At 32.7% G+C, this 23,571-nt stretch overlaps 1 protein-coding gene and 1 long non-coding RNA gene across 2 annotated transcripts in view; one reads left to right on the forward strand and one right to left on the reverse strand.

Annotated features, from left to right (window-relative positions):
• The window catches only part of LOC146995490 (uncharacterized), a 378,021-nt gene that overhangs the window by 280,244 nt on the left and 74,206 nt on the right, over positions 1 to 23,571 (reverse strand). The gene's annotated exons all lie outside the window — the stretch shown is intronic.
• LOC118199087 (nose resistant to fluoxetine protein 6-like) overlaps positions 20,434 to 23,571 on the forward strand; it is a 138,749-nt gene continuing 135,611 nt past the window's right edge. The window contains exon 1 of the mRNA XM_085824134.1: positions 20,434 to 20,757. Within this exon, the coding sequence (XP_085680260.1) occupies positions 20,460 to 20,757 (298 nt within the window). The 5' untranslated portion in view covers positions 20,434 to 20,459. The remainder of the gene's footprint in view (positions 20,758 to 23,571) is intronic.

Genomic DNA, 23,571 nt, shown 5'->3' on the forward strand with positions numbered 1-23,571 from the left:
GTCGATTGAAAAGCTCGATGGCATCATCTGTGAATACATTCCCACTTCCAATGGCATCACTATAAGCCGTCCAGAAAATGGCTTTGATTTACAACTCACGATCAGACTTCGCAAGTTATTTTAATGCGGCAAGCACGCTTTCGAGAACTATGAAAAAGAATTCATAAACCAGCACACGTAATGAAAAAGCAACAGGTAATAATTATTCAATATATCATCTTTTAGTCATTTTCAATGCCCTTCACATTGTTTTACCATTTGAACTAGCCATGCTACAGTTGTCAGCATTCTCAGCTTTTCATTTCATCTTCCGGTTTCTTGGTAAATAAGAGAATTTCCTGATTTTTAAGATTTTAGCCTTTATTAGCGAAACTGTTTCCCAGCAATAAATGAAGCTTTATTGCAGAGATTTCATTTCTCCACTTTTAATGATTTTCGGAATAATTTTTCTTAATTTTATCTGAATTGCCTTAATCTACTGTAGACATGTGCAGAATTTTTATGAAGATTCAGCCAATGTTTAATCAGTTAGTATGGGCATTTAGTTTTTCTTCCCATTAATACATAATACATTATTAAATTTATTCACAATGTAGTATATACCTCTTAATAATTTTATTTTCGTTGCATTTGAAATTACTTTGATAAATAAGTTTTTTTCTTTATTCAGGAATTTTTCGGTGTAACACTGCAAGAAAATTTTAAAAATTTAACTTTTCAAAGAACATAACATTTAGAATGTCTAATTAAATATTAATGTACTTTATGTTAATATCGTTTATAAATAATTCAGTAACCGAAATCCTGCATCATAAATAGAATTTAAGTTAGTCTGGAGCCTTGAAATGGCGTAACCGCACAGGGAAAACTCCCGATTTTCGCCTCAGAACTTCTTGGGTTTCAATATTTAGAGATCGTCACCTAAGACCTGTCTTGGGCTTGCTTGATTTAACAATTATGTACCGATTCGTATTCATACAAGTTTATTTATAATAAAGAAAAATAAAGTTGCATTCACTCAGTATTTAGCACTTTACTACATATTTACATTAACTCAGTACATAACACTGTTTCATACTAACATGCACTGAATACAGAAATTTAATTCATTCTGACTAAAAACGCCTTAATATTTATTAATTTCTTGAATAATTTAAAGAGCAAAACGCCTAATAATATTTAAAACCGTTGCACACAGAAACTTTATGTAAGTTATGACATAATCCAGTCACCGCAAATTAATACCAGATAATTAATAACTGTTTTGAGTTATTATTAATGATTATATACTTATTATTCAATACAGTTTCCGACATCTGTGAAAAAACAACACGGAATAAAAATCATAGCTTTTCCTCCTTCCTAACAAGGATACAACCACCGGAAATGCTTTTTCTTTCCACTCTTTTGGTGGTTAGCAATTATTTATTCAATCTAGTTTAGCGAGAAACTGTAGTATTTTTTCTTCTAGGTTACGTAGGAAAAGATTATTTCTTCGATTAACGACAGTTTCTGCTTGCTTTTGAATATGCGTTATTCCTTTTTTATTTATAATTACACATTATTTTAATTATAATGTTATTGGAATGGTATATTAACAAAAAGGCATTATTTTTCTAAGTAAAGACTTTAGACTAAATAAAATTAAATTAATTGAAAAATTAACCCTTTCCCCTCCATATTTTCTTCACTTTCAGAATGTTGGAATTTCAAAGAATTATCTTAAAACAGGTCGTGAATATTTTAGAGATATTTTTTATGGATATCAACATATCACTGGTATCTCTCCTTAACGACAAGTATGCGCGTCTTTTTTCTATTCTGCTTTTACTTAAAAGCCTTTTTGCTTGTTTTTCAGCACTTTACACTACGTCAAAACTAAAGAAGGAAGAAATAAATACTTTATGCAATGTACATAAATAAAAACTGAAAATACAATTTTATTTAGAAGGTCAAAACCTTAAGCAAGTTCCTTTTCAAAATAATGATTTTGCGGATTCAAGATGCTGCTGACAATATAATACATGGTTATGTTGCATTAAAATTGAAGTTTTATGTGTAAACAAAATACTTTTATAAACAATAAAATATTTTTCCATTCATATAAATTTAATGATTATCAATACCTTAACTAAGCATCTAACTTCTGTCCATGAATGGACAAAGAAATCCGCTATTAAATGTCTTCCAATATTTTTGAACAAACTACTGTCACAACCCTAACAAACAAATGTTTCGTAAACTTAATCCTTGACCGAAACCATAACTAGAAACCCAAGGATATGTTATCGAGGAAGTGTGGGGGCCAATGGGCCCTTCATGGCCGTGCATCTTCTAGTAAACGAATCAGTCAGAAACTTCCGCTCAGTCGTTCACCTCTGTGCGGCCCCCTACTGTTCCTAATACTTCCAACTGCAATGAAAAGAAGAATGATGACCCTCATTTTTTATATTTCGAAGGAATAAAGCCTTAGGGTCAACTTCACTAAGAGAAACTTCCATAAGTATTTGTGTTCCACAAACACGTAAGGAACATTTTCCTTGTTGCAAGCTAATTTTTCCTGCGTGGGAAAAAGAATAAGACCTTTTTGTGTTTTGATCCGACACCTTAAACCAAGAACTTCTTTTTCTCTAGTACAGACAAGAGAAAAAAAAAAGCATTTAAAGTAAAAGGCTTTTATCAATAATTATTCAATTTATGGGAACTAGGAGGAATTTGAATAATCGATTTTCATGAAAAAAATTATATTATTTCAAAAAATTATATTTCAAGTAATTTATTTTTCTTGTGATTACATTATTTAATTTAAGGATAAAGGAATTTACTCTGATACTGAATGAATACTTTATTTCAACATTATTTTAAGCAAAAAAGGCACAGAAAATGAGCTGAATATCCTTAACAAATATTAGGATCACTGATTTTTTTCACATGATGATCCAGGTTATCCTGTAGGATTTTATGTTAATTCTAGTTATATTAATTTAAATACCAGAAGTTCGTCTATAGACAAGTAGTGCCTACTATTATTTTTCGACTTAAATAAAATTTTATTTTAAACCTTCTTAAGGCTTTTCATTGCTTCAGAATAAAGTGATAACTAGCTTTCGGTCTAGTAGGGTCTGCAGGGCATTAGCAAAAGCTTAGAAATAGAAATAACAGGACCCCATAAAGTCTTAGTCGTAGTCGACCCTACAAAGTTCTAAACCCTCTGTAGTCAATACAATTTTTCCAATCTTCTGAAAGCAATTTCAGGCCCTTTTCATAGCAGAGTTTCAAATGGCTATGAATTCTTTCCTGAGCACCGATTATGATGTGATCGTTAGTCACAAACTGCGTACTTTCCAAATGGATTTTAAGCCCGGGCTTGGGACTGAGATAGTTAGCCAACGTTTCATTGACGGTCATCGTGGATTTACAAAATGCATTTCATTTACCTACTATAAACCGCCGCAAGAGAGGTTAGGTTAGGTTATTTAATTACAGTAAAGCCTCGAGGGCTATCTGCCTACGGGGAGGGATGCCTTCGTGGAGGACTTTCTAAGGGAAACTGGCTAGTATACACGTTACACATGAAGAAAACCAAGAAAACACTCATGCAGCCAGCTCGTTTGCGGGATTCGAACCTCGGACCGAACTACCAGTGTTCAGCGACTTTACCGCTCGGCCGCTGGTGGGCCCGCGGCAAGAGAAACCTGCCGGTCTGCATGCGTATCACATTGTTCTCGTCTGTCAACGTGCTTGGAATCTACCAAGAATATACTTTTCCATAGTAAAATTCATTTTCCACAATGGTTTCTACACTACCTAAACTGACGGAAAGCATCTACGCAAATTCTTTGAAAGTTGTTTTTTTAATCTCACCAACAATCTCATTCACACGATCGATTTGTCAGTGTGACGGATTTCTCTACATCATCTTGTCCCACAATGAAGCACTTACATTACTCAAAACCCTTCTCAAATCAAATGGCGGGGGCAATTTCTCCACTAGAACAGTCGAAAATGACTGGACCCATTGGTCATTTAGCAAACTCATCACCGAGAAAGTTCCCAGGGTTCACCACGGTGGACAGATCGATATCGAATTTTTTTTTTTTTTTAAATTTCTAACCTAAAATTCAAACGTTTCTATCCAAATGCTTGGTAAGATTAGCATAAACGACCTCAATTAGAAGATCACATTATAAAAAGAACGCAGTTCTTGCAATTTCAGTTGACTTAGATTTTCTGTAACAATGAGGGCCATAGTCTTAAATTTTTAGAGAGAATTTAGCATTCCGTGTTTATTTCTTCTCACTGTTAAACTAAGAAATAACTTGCTTTGGTTTAAAAACATTCAGAAAAAATGCAAAAATTCAAACTGTTGCTTAAATCAAATGGAAGAGAAAAACGCCAAAGTTTCTCTTTCATTTGATTTTAAAAGCTTTTTTGTTCTTGAAAATGAGGAACATTTATAAGATTGCCGTAAAATTCAATACAGTTTTGCTCAAAACCTTCGCCAAAATAAGATTGCTTTTTTGCCTAGTTTTAAATATCTTTTTCTTTTTACCTAACTTTAATTTTTTTATAATTTATCAAATAAATCAATGTCAAATGATGTGAAATTTGGTTATTATCACTAAATTTCATTTATAGCTTCTTAACAGATATAGACTTTTTTAAATTTATTCTCTTAAAGTCGGCAGTCATTAGACTAGGGCTTGAAATTTTGTTTTAGTTAAAAATTTTCGATATTAAGTAATACAGCCTCATTTCTATTGTCAAGACTCAAAAATACGAAAATTTCAAAAAAGTTTTAAAAAAATTTAAGGTTTGTGCCACTTGTAATGTATACCATATTTGTAATCGTAGTATGTAGCCTAACATTTCTTTTATGGTATATATACTTACATAAAAGTGTCATACTCATTTATTTGTTTCAGTATATATAGAAAACATTTCCTGTCAGTTATTAAAAAACATAATTGTCCCAAATCTGCCGTTTTGTTCGGCTCAAAAAAAAATGATTCTTTTGTGTTTAAAATGAGTAATTATTATACACATGGTTGGATAAATTTCCGTTGATAAAAACATTTTATATTTTCACTGATTTCTAAGCAAAAAAAAAAAATAAGGCTTATTCTGGTTTTACATAAATTTATTCCTGATTAAATACGTAATAAAAAGGATCGCTTTTAAAATAAAAGAAGGAAAACAGTTATACGGAAATAAAAAGCAAAAATAACCATTTTGAGCAAAACGTCAAAACGAAGTAATCATAACTCTGAGTTTTCCTGTCAACAGATGAAATTATTTTGCGGCTTTCCGTTGAAATTATTAAGAACAATAGAAACTGTGTAGATGAGATAACATAAAAATGAAAATCAGAAGAAAGCGGAACTCGTTTTGTTAGTGCTGCTAAGAAAGAAGTAAAACATTAGTCATTATATATTTTAGATGAGTATTATAATGAATTTATACGAATTGTGGTAGACTTAAGAATATAAATGAAAGCTAGCATAGCAAATTCAAAGATTTAATGAGTTTAAATGCATTAACGGAAAAAATAACAGCACTGAAAGAAATAAAATGAAAAAAATGAAGTATTTGAAACTGTCTTTCTGTTGCTATGATGGTGGAGAAGTCACCTACCATAGGCGTAGGTTTGATAACGTTCTCGGAAAAGATGTAGATGAATGTAAGTACACAGTGTCTCTGCGACATGGAGGCACTTAGCATGTTGCTCAGCTGAAAATTTTCAGAAAGGGTTGTAGCAAGGGTAGAGGAGCAATCTCTATCAAAATTCGAGTGCAGCTAAATAACGTCGAACTTAACAGGCAACATGCCAATACCTTATTTAACCGATCTCGCCGTGAGCAGAGCAAATTATGTGAAGCAAATTATGAATGTATTCATATCGATGAAAATCTTTCCTAATGAAATGAAAATATTGATGTGCTTTATTATTTTCTTATATGCTTTATATATGTAATACATAAAGTGTTTTTGTACGATTGGAAAAGATAAGATTTATTCAAGGATCAATAATATGTTGTAGTGTAAATCAGTAACAGTTGGCAAATGAAACCGTATGTGAATTTGAAAACGGGTTGACTTGGTATAAATCAATAAAACAGTTAGCAATTTAGTTTTCATTTTTAATGAGGATATTTCCTAAAAAGCTTAATAATTGATAAAAGTAATTTGCTTACTTGTTCTACTCGTATCTTAGTAATTGCTTATCTGTTGAAATAACACTGAAATCATGTAAGTATATAAGGTATTTTTCTCCCTTTCTGTATGCCTTGCAATAGAAGTATAATAGTTGCAATGTATAATAGAGGGTGTAATAGAATCACGTCCAAGCGTAATAAGGAAGCGTTATATCGATGTCTTGAGTTCAAGTCCTGGTGAAGGCATTGTACAAATTTCATGTTTTCTGTATCGATATAACCCAATGACTCTGTAAATAAAATACGAAAATATCTTCAATATGCGAAAATCAAACTTGAATCATTAATTTCAGTTATATGTGCTTGAAGTTAGGTTAGGCATGTTTATGCCTTGTAAATGTTACCGTAGATTCTTTCTTTCAGTTTAATTCATAGAACCAGTTATACTCTGGTAGACATCAAAATATTATTGATGTTTTGCACAGTCAAACTAAATAAGATCGCTATTATGCAAAATCTATATAACTTGCTTGTAAAAATAATAATTTAATATGGCAAGACAGATTGGTGTGATGTATTATTTCCTAAACTGTAATTTTTTGTTGTTCTGCCTTATCCTTTCTCCACTTGCTCCATTCGCGCACTCCATAAGTATGAAAATTGAATGTTAATGTCGAACACGATTACGAATCAGTTTTCTTTAATTAAAGATAATAATGAGAATTAGACCGTTTTCCCTATTAGATTAACTAAACATTATGTGTTAATTTTTGTGTTTACTAACTGTTATGTCTTCATTCTGTAACTGATAGCTGATTACTAGGTATTATTTTAAATTGTAAAAAAAATTTCGGGAATATATTTTAACAATTTTCTAAAAAACCTGTGTATTCGTTTAAAGTTTAAGATTCAAGTCTGTAGCGGAAGCAAATTTGAGAAATGCATGGGGAATTTAACCGAAATGTTATATAAGTTAAAAAAATACGCATATTCAAATTAACGTTATGTCAGATGACTTCACAAGGTTATCAGAGGAAGTTAAACGTTAGTGAGAGAGTGCTTCCCCTCGCATGAAAGCAAGTTTTGGATAGTAATTTAAATAAACTCATTTATCAGCAGAAAAATGCGCGAAGAGAAGGCAATAAAGACGTCAAGATAAAGGGAATGAAATGCTACTTCATCCTAGGCGTATGAAACTGCGGAAATTCCAGTAAAGAACTGATGAGGAAAAAAACGTTCATCACGTAGACTTTTATTACTGTAAAAATGCTGTATGACAGAAAGGGCATCAAGGCTACTCCATCGACAGAAAAAAAAAAAAAAAAAAAAAAACTACGTGTAGAATATTAAGTAATAATTTATGCTAATATGCACAGTTTTACCTAGTTAATTAACATTATTTTGAGAATGTTAATCTTCCCACTCCTTGATCGGTCCTTTTCGTAGTAACTGTTGCTGTTTGTAACTTATCTTACTTGTTTGACAGTAACATCAAAACATGCCCACGAAATTCAGCGTTGGCAATAAGTGCAAGATTGCGCCTGTCGTTGGCAAGAGCCTTGAGCACCATACAGGTAACAGTACGACTTCGCTCAGTTCCACCCCATTTTGATGGAGAGCATCCAGGGAGGACGGGTTCCAGGGTTTCTCCACCTCTTCTCTACCAACAGCCTCTCGAGAGAACTTTCGGATCTCCGCATATTTAGAGAGCCCCCCATGCCGCATAGACACAATACATTTACAAACTTCCAAGCCTTCTCCGAGATTAGAACCCAGGCCCTTCGGTACCGCAATAACGCTTCTCTAACCAGTATACCATCTGGGCGGTTTGTGGTAACTTTCTAGATTGATATATAATGGAATCTAAACGAATGTTATGCAGATAAATAATAGCGAACTCTTGAGATATATATCATATTTCCTGTCATTTAGAATGTCCATAAAAACCTCAGTTTTTTTACCGAGAAGCTCTATGATTTCTACTTATTTTACTTATCATACGTTAATAAGCGTAAGTATTCCTTATTTTTTTTTTCCATGAACTGGCATGCTTTTGAGTTACACTGAATGTATGACAACACAAATATTAATAACAGTATTCTTAATTTTAGCCATTATTTTTATACCTAATAATCAAATCGATTTATGTGATTAGCTTTAATACTTTGCCTATTTTGAATCTATTTTTTCTTATAGTATTATCTCCAAATACCCTCCAAATACGTACACATCCAATTGTTTTTTTCTTTTCTTTTTTTTTTTTTTTTTTTTTTTTTCTCCAGCTGTAAAAACTGTAAAAAGTGTTGAACAGAACAGAAATTTTATTACCTATTACAATGAGGATAAACTAAAATCAGTGGTAAGTAATATAGAACGGCTCCAGATTTGAGCTTTTAGGGGATAGTTAAGCTTAAGAATCTTTGAGGGTAAATTGGCGATTGGCATCTACAACCTGAGAAAAACATTAAAAATCTTCGAAATTCAATTATATTCTACCCATAATATTCAATATATAATCATACAGTTATTCACAGTTTCATTGTAGTTTGTTTTATGTCATTATGGCAAAGCCTCGAGGGCTATCTGCCAAAGGGAAGGGATGCAATCGTCGACGACTTTATAAGGGAAACTGGCTCGTATACACGTTACACATGGGTAAAACCACGAAAACGTCCATGCAGCCAGCTCATTCGCGGGAATTTATTCTCGGATCGAACTACCAGTGTTCAGCGCGACTTTACCGCAAGGCCACTGATGGGCTGTTACATTGTAGACTATGATTGTTATGTTATAAATACAGTTATAAATTTCATATTTATTTAATAATGTGCACAAAAATAGCTTATAATTATATTTCAGAATAAAAATGTATTGGAATATATAAGCCATGCAATTAGAAATGCATAAGGAATATAATTTGAATATATTATGTATGAAATTATGGTACCTACGTTCTATGACGACTATCTTGGCAAAAGTCTTTATTGGCGTTTTTTTTGGTTATGTTTATAAATTCTTTTAAAAATAAAAGCCCTAATTATAAAGGAACAAAAACTTAAAAACCAAAACTCCCGAATATATATATGTACATATTATAAATAACGTATATATATAAACTATATAATAAATACGAATTAAAAAATTAAAATTAACTTACTTAAAACTGGTTAAAAGAAAACGTTGAAGTTAATGGTGAGGAAAGTGGCGGGAAGTAGCTTTTAAAATAGCATCAAAAGGCGTTTCCTGTTTTTTCCGCCAAATAAATTCAACTAAATAAGTATCCAAATGATGGCGGTTTGTCCCACGTTGTCGCTTGCTCCTCTATTTTGCGGAAGAATTAATACTGAGGAAATTAATACTAAACTTTTATATTATGTGTTTTCCTCTCAAAATTTGGGCATTTTTTAAAAATATACAATCTCACTTGGCAGTCAGTTGTATACAAGCATAACAAATCTTGTGTAAATATTGTGAACCTTTCTTTACGTTTGTTCTGTATTTTTAAAATACCAGCTATTTTTAATGTGTTTAAGTTTTTTATTTGTTTTGCATTAATAGTACATTTGAGTTTTAATTATAGCCGCCCAACCGGTATAGTGGTTACCGTCACTAACCGCCGTGCCGAAGGGCCCGGGTTCTAATCCCTCTGTAACCTATATTAGGGCTAATCTCTATAACCTACAAGGGTCGCCAGTTGTGGTGAAATATCTCGGTAGTCGTCATAGTACGTAAGTACCGAAATTATTATACTGTGTGCTTGATTATATGACTATTGTGTCAGAACTTTCGTGTGTGTGTTTCTAGTTATGCTATTTAGAGTTACTTGCTATAACAGAGTGCAATGTATTTATTTTTATGTTATTTTAATCTCATTTCATCTTATTTGTGCTATTTCTGATGTTTAAATTAAAGTCGGTTTATTTAAGGTACCTAAACGGCTGTGTTTCCGACGAAAACATTAGTTAGAAATATGGTTGATACGACGACTTAAGTAAGCAAAACTCAGCAATGCGCCAGTTTTCATACACATTCTAAAAGGAATTCGGCTAGTTCATATATAATCAACATGATGGTTTTAAAATAAAACAAAACCTATATGCATGTAAAGAAAATATTTCGTATTTTTCTCTACATTAAGTTCTGAATTTGATTATAAAATCTTAAACACCAGCTTAAATTTCCCCACATATGCTTTAGAATCTCAAATCTGCTTCCGTTCATGCCGTTTTAGAAATCGTCAGTCTTTAAAAATTCCTAGGAATGATTTCTTATGTGTAGAACTTTGACTGTATTACTTGTAATAACAAAAAGTTTGCTCTTGTGTGATCAAACAATTTTTATAAAAATTCAGAGCTTTTGACTTTTGTTTTATTTTATTTGTGCACAGCTGAAGCTAGCGGACTGTGATATCTAGATATAGAACAAGAATGCAGAGTTCTTTAATTTCATGGCGGAACAGTTTTCCAGCAAAATATACTCCGTCTCACTTTAATAACGATATCTTTATATTATCGGACTATCACTTTACTGCCAAACGGATTGAGACAAAATCAGCCTTCACGGCGTATCATCTCAGATCAAACTTACTGTGACCTTTGACAGTTCTCACTCAAGGTCATAACCTAACTCCGCCTGACGTGTTCTTTGCGGGGGTTGGTTAAAACCCTGAAGTACGCCAAAGCAGTGCTAAAAGACCTACGCAACGGAAATTTTCTTTCATTTTGTCAATCAACAACATCATGTTTCCTTTTTAACACGTCGGTCGGAAATTTTAAAACAAGGGTTAAACATCTGCCACAAAATCAAGGCAGCTCATGTCGAAATATATTGACCTTATTAGAAACATTCTTTGGTTTCTTTTCTTAAGCTTAAGGATATAAGCTGGTGTAAAATGTTTAAGTTCAAAGTGTTTATTACGCTCAAATATCTAAGCACGCCGCCCTACTCGGCGTATATTTAGGGCTGCGACCTCTCTTAACGTTGGCCCTGAGTTCGTATCTCAGAGAAAGCTTGGACATTTGTAAGTGTGTAGTGCATGTGCGCCGTAAGAGTACTTTAAAAAAAAAAAAACACTGATTAGCTGAAAAACTTCGGTGGAAGGGTTACTAGTTTCAGGCTTCTGGACTTCAGCCCCCATACTGAGGAGCACGACGTATAATTCTAGCACATAACTATTATGGCTATCATTATGAAGTTGAAAAAGCGAGAAAAGATATAGGCCTAATCTCACGATGTTAAAATAAGCTGTGAGAAGCCATCGAAGTCACGTCAGTCGTGAGAAGTAACCAAATGGATGTAGCAGTGCGACAAACAAATTGTTTCAGTTTGAAGCCTTCTCGAGACACTTGGTAGAAGGGAACCAAAGTTGAGAGAGCCTAGGATCTGGACCTAAGGTGTTTCTCATCAAAATTTGGGTGGAACTTCTTTCGTGGCGTAAAATCCTTCAACCCTTGTGGTGCACCTTAGACAACATTCTTGATCGTGAGATTTATGGCTGAATGACTTGACGGATACTGGCCATTTGCGATGAATGGCTTAATTTGCAAGTGTCTGTCCATTATAAATGCTTTGCTTTAAACATTGCTGATCTGAAACGCAAAACAAAGATCTAAGCAGGAAACTTGTATACAACTTCCCTGCTTTCGCTAACTGCAGTGCCGAAGAATTCCCTGCTTCTATTTATATTTTTTAATGCAGTTTGTTCCAATACCTAAAATTCATTTAATTAACAGCTTTCTAATTAACTTTGGTATTATTGTAACCACTTTGGCGCAGTCTGGCGACTTTTTGAAAAAGAAAAAGAATGCTAATTTCAAATCTGAGAAAGTTATTTGTTTTATGTCATGTGTGGTATTAAGATACAGTTAATTTAAGTTCGATATTTATCCCGGAAAATAATCTATAAAACTACTTTCAAATAGGTTTTTATTTCTTTTTTTCCGGTGGAAATGTCTTAGCGATCACTTCGAAACATATTCAAAGCAATAGGAAACTACTCATCAACATTCGTTAACTTTTTACTTTAGCAGTATATATATATATATATATATAACTGTTGTAGTTAAAATCAGACGACTAATCGCGAACCAATTACCGCTTTGAATACCGGCGTGTTCATTATGCTTTATCATTTTGCATTTCCAAAATACTTCATCATCAAATGCGAATCTGAACATTACCGCCTTTGTAGCAAAGTAATTATGTTCCTGCAAAAATTTTACAGAACTTTCTTCATTTGCAGGCAAATATCACAAGCGCATATTTCAAAATTCAGCTGAAGATGAAAAATATCGCACTTTGCATTTAGAGCCTCTAATTCAACTAAAACAACACGTACGAAGTGGCGACATTGCTTATTCAAACTTATAGTTATCGATATGGATACTTGAAGAATTGTTAAGCGAATGGTTGCCACAATTTGATGACTTCTGTCTAGTTGGTTCCAATAATACCAAAGTACCTTATTTCTTTTGAAATAGTTTGTGAGGTGCATATTGAGAATCTATTAGCCATTTAGTTCAATTTTTTTTCTATCTTTTTGTTTGTAGCTCCTTGCTCCATAACTATACAAATGAGAGATGGATTTAAAGTAATTTAGAAGAAGCATAAGTTGGTTAACTGCTTGAAGAACTGAGATTTTAACACATTGGACTATTTTACTTGTTGCTGAGATACACAATGAAATGTTGTTGATTTAAACTTCATTGCTGCACGAGCATAGCTAGGGCACAAAAGGTGGAAGTTAAATTGCTAATATGAAAGCCGAATGGGTTTCTTTTTCGAGAATTTTATTTTTACTTTTTTAGTTGTACTAAGAGCTGCAGCTTATCGAATGGCTTTATTCTGATACGATACTTTACTAAGGATACGTAAATGCTGAAACTGGATTATAATGCAAAGAAAATTGACAAGCCCCTTGTACGTAAGAACTACTTTTCCTTGAAAATAAAATAGTAGAAAACTAGGCCCTCTTCCACTTCAATCACAAATCCGTATGTTAACATTAATACTACCACTGTGTTGCAGTTTTCAGAACACTTTTGTTTTAATATCTCATATCATTAATAATGGTAAAAAAATTTTAGAGCTGCAATATAACATTGAATTAGTAAACACAGTGTTATTCACGATTATTCTAATACACGTAAATTTAAAATTACCTGGAAAAAAACGAAAACATAAATTATTTTTAAGAAAACCAATCGATTGGAATGTTGGCCATTAACTGTGCAGTCATCTAACGTTTCCAGATATGCAAATTAGAGTCATCTGTAAATTGAGTCTCTCTATCGTCTGCATTAATTATACGTTTGTTATGCTAGAAACTACTCTGAATATCAGCACATTATCTGCAAGTGTTTTGATGAAAGATATTTCTACACAAGAATATGATCAATGCCTCCTTAGAAACTGTATTCGAGTAATACATACAGTTAGTCACAAAAGTCTGCGTACAGACTAAATTTTAAATTAAAAAAACACTTAAAGCATAGAAAAATGTATTTTAATCATTGCATTTTTTTCTTCTATTAGCTAAAATTGTAAGCTTAAATAAAAAATAAATAATATCATTGTAATACTTTTTACATTTTTTCAAAAATATATTTTGTCAAAAAACTCAGAAATTCCCTCCAATAAGTCTGCGTACACTTTCAAAAAAAAAAAAAAAAAAAAAAAAAGCAAAATATAAGTTTTTTACATAACTTCAATACTTTGTAGGATATCCTTTATTCTTCAAAACAGCTTGCAGACGTCTGGGCATTGACTGAACTAGTTTTTCAGTGTCATCCGACGTAAATTTCGCCCATTCTTCCTGCAATTTACTAATTAGCTTATTTCGCGACGTAATATTGTGTTTTCGAATTTGTTTCTCCAATTTTGCCCACAAATGTTCGATTGGATTAAGGTCTGGTGACTGTGGAGGAGTGCGCAACTGTCTTGGAGTGTGATAGAGGAGATATTCCTTCACAATTTTAGCTGTATGTTTCGGGTCGTTGTCTTGTTGGAAAATATAGGTATTAGAAAGGTTTAAATTTCGAGGCACTGTCTCGTAGAATTTTCTTCAGAATATCCAGATAAACATACTTATCCATGACTTTATCAATAATGTGAAAATTTCCAACTCCTTTCGACGACATACACCCCCATACCATCACACCGCCAACTCCATGTTTGACAGTTGGATTTAAATTTCTCAGATTCAGTTCTGTTCCTGGTTTTCTCCATACAATAGGGTGGCCATTAACTTTAGATATTGTAAATTTACTTTCGTCTGACCAAATTACATTGTTCCAGAAGTCCTGCGAAGAGTTTAAATATGTTTTGGCAAAAGCAATTCTTTTCTTTCTATTTGTCTCGGAAACGTATGGCTTAGACCTAGGTTTGCGTCCATGATAATCGGACTTTCGCAGCACTTTTCGTACAGTTTCAGGAGAACTTTCCTTGTTGCTAGTTAAAAAAATGTCTTTTGCAATACTTGCAGCAGAAAGTTTAGGATTTTGTTTAATTCGTAAAATAATTTTTCTTTCTTCTCTCTGCGTTAGCTTCTTCGGTCTCCCACATCTTGGTTTTACAGCAAGACTACCAGTGTCAAAATAGTTTTGAATAACTCTTTGCACACTAGAAAATGGTTTTCCAATGGTTTTACCAATATAACGAAGAGTTTTACCTTCATCTCTCAATTTGATAATTAGTTATCTCGTAACTAAAGGAATTTCTTTATTGGTTGTCATTTTCGTCAAAGAAAATAGAAATAGCAACTTCCAATCAACGTGAAATTTGCCTCGGAAGTCAATGACCTTGAAAGTGCAACCTTCTTTGCATTCTCAAATTTGAAATTTAAAAGTTAGATAAGAAATCCCCCGCCTCCTTTGCGTTGTACGCAAACTTTATTGGCTTTGATTTCTGGCCACTTATCTTTTAAAAATTAGTGTGCATAAATTATTAGATATGAAAATATTACAGTTAAATAATTTCAAAGTCTCTTATTGAAACTAAATATTTAAAAAATAAAACTTTAAGAAACTACCCTTTTCGCACCTTAAAATTTGGATTTGATATTACTTTTCTTGATGTACGCAGACTTTATTGACTAACTGTATCCGAAACGGTGCAGCGAATATAAAATCTGTAAACAACAACAAATTTTACTTCAACGTGCATATTTAAGAAAGGCATCAATAACTCGAAATCTTCCTTTCAGTATCAACTAATTTATGCGTAAATCTATTAAGTTAATGCTGAACTACCAAGTACGCATTTAACAGTTTTACATAAGAACAGCATATGTATGCTTTTTCATAGAATTTACATCTTTTACGAAAAGTACAAGAAATGCCAAAAATGTGTTGAGTCTATCTCAAGAATTTCAACTTATTGTATTCTTAGAGTCCAGCATAAAGTACTAAAGTGGGGAATTTAATGTATTGTTATATAATACTTCTCCACTCAGAGCTTGCATAGACTATCAAGACTTTCGAAGCAGGAAATTTGAATATCAGCTGTGTTCTCTCTAGGTTTCGAAACACTGACTTTCGAAGTGATCGATGGACATGTTAATCGCTTACACCGTAAAAACACATAAGGAGTGATAAAAACACATAAGGAATGATGTCACAACTCTTTATATCCTTTTAGGGAAGAGGCATTTTGTTCAGTCCACCAAATTTGTTTCGAGGTGAATTATCCTCCATTACATTTTAGTTCGAGCATCTCTCAGCCAGATGTGTCAAAAATGAATTGTGCCTGCACCGGAATTTGAAAACGTTTATCTTCCAGTTAATATATGGACATACATACTAACCGTTTACACCCAAGAGAATGAGCGGGGAAATGTGAAAACTGCTTACAGGCTAAAGTCAATCACTTAAAAAAAGGACATCAACAGAAAAAAAAAATTATCGGTCAAGACTTCATATTTAAAAATGAAGCAAAATTTTTGGATGTGATATGAAAAATTATTGCAAATCTTTACTCTTCTTCAAAGACTTCAAAAATTAAGAACATCTTTAGTGGAAGAGTGGAATTCACATCATATTATTTCTAATTTAGCATACTTTGGTAGGATAAGTCACAAACTTATCCTTCTAGATTCAAAATATTTGGTTAAATTTAAAATAACTTTATTTTTTTTCATCTCATTTTTCTAAAAGTTAACTGCAAATTTTATATTTAAATCTGATATGCTTTTATAATTTAGTTATTATTATATTGTATATTAAAATATTCACGATCTAGAAAATTTCAGCCCATCAGCGGCCGGGCGGTAAAGTCGCTGAACACTGGTAGTTCGGTCCGAGGCTTGAAGTTGGTAGTTCGGTCCGAATGGGCAGGCTGCATGGGCGTTTTCGTGGTTTTCCCCATGTGTAACGTGTATACGAGCTAGTTTCCCTTAGAAAGTCCTCCACGAAGGCATCCCTCCCCTTAAGCAGATAGCCCTAGTGTGTTTTGCCATAATTAAATAAACTAAACCAAACTAGGAAAATTTCATTCAGTTTTCTCGAATTATGTTTAAAACATTTTTTAGTTTAAAGATAATTTTGTATGTCGATGGGTATACGTGCGCTAATGACATTAATTAAACTGAATATAGATCCGATTTAGGATTAAAAAGATATTACTGAGATTTCAGTAAATAAAAAGATTTCTTAATCTTAAGTATCTTTAATTGACGATGTACTGCATCTTCCCTGGGTATGCAAGTGCAAACGCACAAATATTTAACAACAAAGTAATAAAATTCCTATCATTACAAAAGCCTGTATCTGAGCACACTGACTTTATTCATATGCACTTGTATGGAAAATATACTACACATGACTTTTTTTATATCTGACCTTGAATCATTTTTGACCTCGGAGCAGATACTATACATAAAAAATGGTTATACACGAAAATTAATGCGGAGATCATCGATATTTGACCTTGAATAAATATTGATGCTGATGATATCTTTTTTTTTTTTTTCCAGTTGGGAAGTGTAGAGGTGTATTTTAACTTATGGCAATCGAACAATGTCAAAAAACCTCGATGTGATTGATCTACCTGCGTATCTTTATGAGAATTTATTCTCTCAAAACAATGGTATTTTCGGTAATTCCTTTTGTTGATTCTTCTCCTTGCAGAGATAATTAATAGAAATTTTAACTACATGCTACTTAATTTCACATCATTAAATCCCCCCTTTTTAATACATGTGTTTTTGAATAAAACTTTTGCTATGCATCTTGAATTATTTTTATTGCAGGTGTTCGCTAATACACATTTTGAAAAGCAACAAAATGTGCAGAAAAATCTCATTTAAAATGAATTCAATGCACACGGCAATAAGTTAATGTGATGAAAGAAACTGCTGTAATTTTCTTATCTAATCAAGTGATTAAACCAGTTAATGGAATTTTTTTCTTCTATTGCTATGAGAAATTCTTTGTCATGTGCTTTCAGTGATAAATTTGTTTTCAATACGCCATTCTTGTCAAAACAGACTTGAAAAAAGCGCAATTACATAAATAAACAGTGTACTATCATCGATATTCCTGATATATAACCCACCAGCGACCGAGCGGTAAAGTCGCTTAACACTGGTAGTTTGGTCCGAGGTTCGAATCCAGCGAACGGGCTGGCTGCATGGGTGTTTTCGTGGTTTTCCTCATGTGTAACGTGTGTAAGAGCCAGTTTCCCTTAGAAAGTCCTCCACGAAGGCATCCCTCCCCTTAGACAGATAGCCCTAGTGTGCTTAGCCATAATTAAATACACCACATCATGATATATAATTGAAATTTTTCGATGAGATAGAAATCATTGTTCCATTCTAATGACAGCTAAGTTTCAGGCACACACTCGAGCGCAAAATTAAGAGAACTTGCACATTATGTCGAATTTCTGAAAAACTAATCCACAGATTTTAATGAAATTGGGTAAATATATATATATCTATTACAGACAAAGAAATGTATCATTCAAAAGTCACTTTATGTACGCCTGATTATCAGTAAAACTCATAAAGCAGAAATACCCAAAATACACATTGTGATATCGAACTGAAAATTAGTCTAATATAGGGTATGGTTTCCTCTCATAGCCAGATAGGTCGTAAACGTGACGGCGTACTGTACAGCAGGTAGTTGAGGAGTCTCTGTGATAGTCAATCCCACTCCTGCAGCAAGGTAATTTGCAACTTCGGAATGTTTCTTAGGGGGGGGGCGGAAAGATAAAATTGTTCTTCCAGGAGCGTGCTAGGCATGGTTTATGGGATTAAAGTCAGAAAATCTGGTTTGCCAATCCATGGCCTCTATAATGTCGCAACGAGGGCACTGGGATCTCCTCTTTATACCTCACAGCAGTCAGGGAGCCTTTGTTAAACACATACAGGAGTATTAATTTAGAAGTCAAACAACAAAAATCAGCGTTATATTTTCAAATTTTCACAGGACTAGTTTCTGTGGTTTTACCAAACCATCATCCTCAGCTGCAGAAGCGCAAATGAACGAGATAAGATATAATGATTAGATAGGATATAGTGATTATTTTTCTTATCATCCCTTAGGCAGGTAACCCAAGGGTACTTTACCATAATCAAATAAACTTAAACTTTACAAATGAGTAATTTTCATTTCTGAAATCTTAATGTACAAATGATTTTGCTAACAGACAAACAAGCAGTATAACACTTTTGAATGTTATAACTAAAGTTTTATTTCAAAAATAAACAAAGTTTTGATGGATTTCTCTATATATCCTTGTGCATTGAGAGAACGATAAACGGATCGTCCCAGACGCCACCCAACCCAGATAGCGGTTAGCGACGCTGGCTGCCGTTCCGAAGGGCCAGTTTCGAATCTCGGACAAGGCACAGATGTTTGTAAATGCATAGTGTCTGTGCGGCATAGAGTCAAAAGTTCTCTCGAGATGTTGATGGTAAAAAAAAAAAGAGTGTTGGGTGACCCTTGGACCCATCCTCTCGGGATGCTCCCCATCAAAATTTGTGGCGGAATTGAGCAAAGTCATACTATCACCTGTATTATGCTCAAGGCTCTTGAAAACGAGAGGTGCAATCTTACACACACATTTCGTGAGCTTGTTCTTATGTTACTATCAAGCAAGTGATAATAACAAGTGAAATTTGCTTCATGGAAAGTCACGATAACAAGTGAATTTTTTTTTTTTTTTTTTTTTGTAATTCGATTTTAAATTAAAATTTCAGTCAGGGTTTTTTTTTATTTTTATTTTATTGTATTAGAGAGAAACTGTCTTTTAAAAACTGTGTATATTAAGGAGATTTATCCGAATCTCTAACCGGCTTAGAGGGAAACTTTGCTATAGAAATGCTATATTAAATGGGATTTGCTTGTATGAAAACAAATCGCGTCTAAATAAATAACAATTTCTTGAAAGATGAAGGTGAAATTAATATTATCATCAGTAAAATACTGATCTCTCGTAAAGACTAATAGTCTAATAATTTTCATACGTCGAAGGAAAATCATACAAATTTTCATTTTCTCTTTTTTTTCAATCAAAAATAAGATAATAGAACTTTTATGTTGCATAAATTTACTAATTTATCAACAGAATTTTTATAATAATGATTTCCATTTTCCATAATTTTATCTCAATAAATAATACATCCGTAGTATTATATTATCATGAAATCCCGTTTTGCAATAAAGAAAGTATGTGAGGTTTATAAAAAAAGTATGAGCAGAGGAAAGTTTTTTAAATTACATGGAAATTTTTAAATTACTTATAATTTAGATTTTTTTGTGGTTTTCATTTCGTTTATCTAACGAAATCACAAAAAAATGTTCCTTTAAGTTCACGGCTAAATAGCTATGAAAATTTTTACTTTATTCCTACTCAACTGAATTTTCAAAAAAAAAAAAAAAAAAAAAAAATTATTATATTTCAGTTGCCTACAGGGAAATCAAATTTTGTATCTAAATAAAATATTAATTTGTGAGATAAAACTTTAATCAAAGGAAAAGGAAACTATAGAGGAAAGGTGTCCCAGCAAAATTATTCAGTAATTCGAGAAATGATGATAACATATCACGCAAATAGTATCACTTTTTCCCACTTACGTTCGGCATCTTGGTATCTAAACGGTCTTCAAAGGATTGTTTTCCTTCGTACGCTGCGTTCAAGGTATACGAGTTAATACAGACCAGTACGGAGACGCGAATTTTTTCCCCCATGCTCGTGCTTTTGGCTTCAGGGCTTACGCAAGTGTCCTTCAAGGTCATGTGACCTTTTTATTACGCGGTCTTTGCAAAAAGGAGTTTTATTTGCACCGATGTCCGATTCAGGATGAAGATGATGGGTAGTTTCTCCGTAATTCTTGTAGCCCTTTTGTTCTGGGTGACTTTCTTTCATGCGGAGACTGCCCGCATCGACAACAGGGATGGGGGCTATTTGAATGAAAATATTGTGGAAACGGTTGCGGATACGGAAAAAAGAGTGAAAAAATTGGTGAATTCTGGAGTGAAGATGGCTTTGCCCTATATGATGAGTGCTGTGACAGAAATTCGATTGAACCAGAGTTGTATGCGGGGACTGCTGAAATTAATGAGGGGTGTAATGGACATCAGAGATTGGGCAATGAGAAGTAAGTGAACGAATTTTTTTAACTATGAAGGTTTTTTTAATTCAAATAATAACAAGTTGTTAAAAATTTAATATTTTAAATTTACATTTGGAATAACAAAAATTAATAAATGTTAAAAAAGTGCTGTTAAAGATATCTAGGCTTATTGTTCTTAACTGCTATAAAATGGTTATTATTACATATTAAAAAACTACATCATTTAAAATGCGAATAAATCATAAAATTAAAATTTATTAATTTATATTAATTAATTAATCTAAATTAAAAAGAGGATTTTTCAAAATAGGAATTAATTTTTATCCATGTATTAACGAATGGTTTAAAGTACTAATTTTAATTTTTGCAGTGATGAATGTTATAAAATGTCGAAAATATTATTTGATTCGAATAACAACAATATTAAAAATTTTTATTCAAATACTAAACGCGATTTTTCAAATTCACATATTGTTCAAATGTAAAATGTAATTTGTATTTAAATGCAGTAAAGCACTTTATTCAATGCAGAAGGAATACTTGCTGTTGAAAAATTCCAAATCTAAATTTTCACTATAAGTGTAAAAATTCGAGAATTTTTTTTATGTCAATCTATACCATTTATGAGCACGAATTAATCCTTAAAATAATACATAATGCATCAAAATATTTTGAAATATATAATAATTGATATTTTTGAAACCAGATACTAGAAAACTATGCTGAAAATGCAACTTTTACTAAAAATTTATCTGAAAATATTACCCCTTCCTTTTACAATGCACTTGAAACTAATGACAAGATACTAAAACGGTGTAAGGTTTATCCTAAGATTTTAACAGTTTTCTTTAGTTAAAGCTTTTTTCCTATCCTTCTTAGTTTCAGCTTAAAATTTCCTACCAGAATGTGCTTTTAGAATCGCGGCTAATGCAAATGTGTAAGAGCAGTATTTAAATCAAAGTTCCGCTGACTTCGTTAGACAGCCAGAGATTCTACCTTTTGGCTTCACTTTCTCTAAGCTATTATTACGCTCGGCCTTATCTCAGGTCCTTGATAGCTTCGCGAGCTTAATTGATATTTAGGGCCAACTACTTAGACATCTTGATATCTTCGGCTATATCTTTTTCTGAAGCTGTAGTTAAGTTTCATTTCTTTTACTTTGAGTTCAAGCCAAGGTGAAGGCTTTACTGTACATCCTGAGAAAGGGACCACCGGTGAAATTCTTATTTTGAGAAATAAAACGTAATTAACCCTTCTTGAGTCTTAAGTATCTGTTTCTGAGAGAATAGTCGCTTACCTGTTCACGGGGTTCCTAAACACTTAGATGTTAGATAAAAGGTTGAAACCCACAACGTAAATTTTTACTGTGGAAAGTCTCCGTTTTTATTTAAATTAACTAAAATAATGTATAAAAATTTACGTAACTAATATATTATTATTTGAGTATTTTCCTTTATTTTTTTCTTTCTTCATTTAATTTTTTCCCTGGAAGATTTACGATGCCAGACTTTCTACAAATAAAATCCAAATTTTAAATACTTTTCCAGATGTATAAAATTTAGAAGTGCTGAATATATTTTTAGACGGCCTGAAGTTCATTCAATATAAATCAATATATTTCTAATTTAAATTAAAATGAATATTAAACTTTCAAGTATAAAGTAATAAATCGTGGTATTCTAATACAAAAATAACTGAAAAGCTATTAATATGTATCCTTTCTTTTTACACAAAGATTTTATTAATTTACAACTAATGAAACTTTTAAATCATAATCGAACTTTTGGTTTGGTTTGGTTTTTGTGATTATGACAAAACCTCGAGGGCTATCTGCCTAAGGGAAGGGATGCCGCTGTGGAGGATATTCTAAAAAAAACTGTCTCGTGTACACATTACACATGGGGAAAAACACGAAGGCGCCCTTGCAACCAGCTTGTTCGTGGGATTCGAACCTTAGACTGAACTACCAGTGTTCAACGACTTTACCGCTCAGTTGAGGCTCACCAGCGGCCGAGCGGTAAAATCTGAACACTGGTAGTTCGGTCCGAGTTTCGAATCCCGCGAACGGGTTGGCTGCATGGGCGCTTTCGTGGTTTTCCCCATGTTTAATGTGTATACGAGTGTTCTACAAAAAACTGGTTCGCAATTACGTTAAAGACGGAAGGAGGTTTTCAGTCTTCTCTGAATGTAGTGTAAATAGAGTCACTTTACCACATCGAATGGTCCACTATTGACAAACTGCGTAAGGCTGGTGAATACCGCGATGTGCGTCGTTGCAACAGTTTTTTAGTGCATGCATTTCAACTTAAAACAATACGCATGTGTATAAAGATATTGAGTTTAAAATAGCCTATTTGCGTTTGATAGAACCGGGAACATCAGTTTACATAGCTGTGGTGACTCACTCGAACTTAATTTATGTGATATACAAATGTATGCGCGGTACTGTACTCCACCTCCGGTGGTGGCATCATTTGCTTGCCTAAGTAAATCCGCCATAGTAAGGAACAATTGTTAGAAAACAGCCTACTTCATTGAATTCATATTGTTTACGAGTTGAATGCATGATCGAAAAACAACTGACGGGCCAGATCTTTTTTAACAAAACGAAGAATTTTATTAACAAAATAATATCGCAAAGGAATAAAATTCAAGTTTATTATTATTTGTTATCCAAAAATCTAAACTTTTTTACCTGTAAGATGTTTTTGTTGGTTACACTTTGTAATTCAAATATAGTGAAAGCTAAATATTAAATTCTTAGACTGATATTTCTTTCAAATTATTTTCGCATTTTTAATTATTAATTAAATAACTTGATTTATTTTAAACTAAAAA

The sequence above is a fragment of the Stegodyphus dumicola genome, chromosome 9, assembly GCF_044657685.1.
Source record: "Stegodyphus dumicola isolate Sdum_Otavi_A_Nest chromosome 9, ASM4465768v1".
NCBI classification, from domain to species: Eukaryota; Metazoa; Arthropoda; class Arachnida; order Araneae; family Eresidae; genus Stegodyphus; species Stegodyphus dumicola.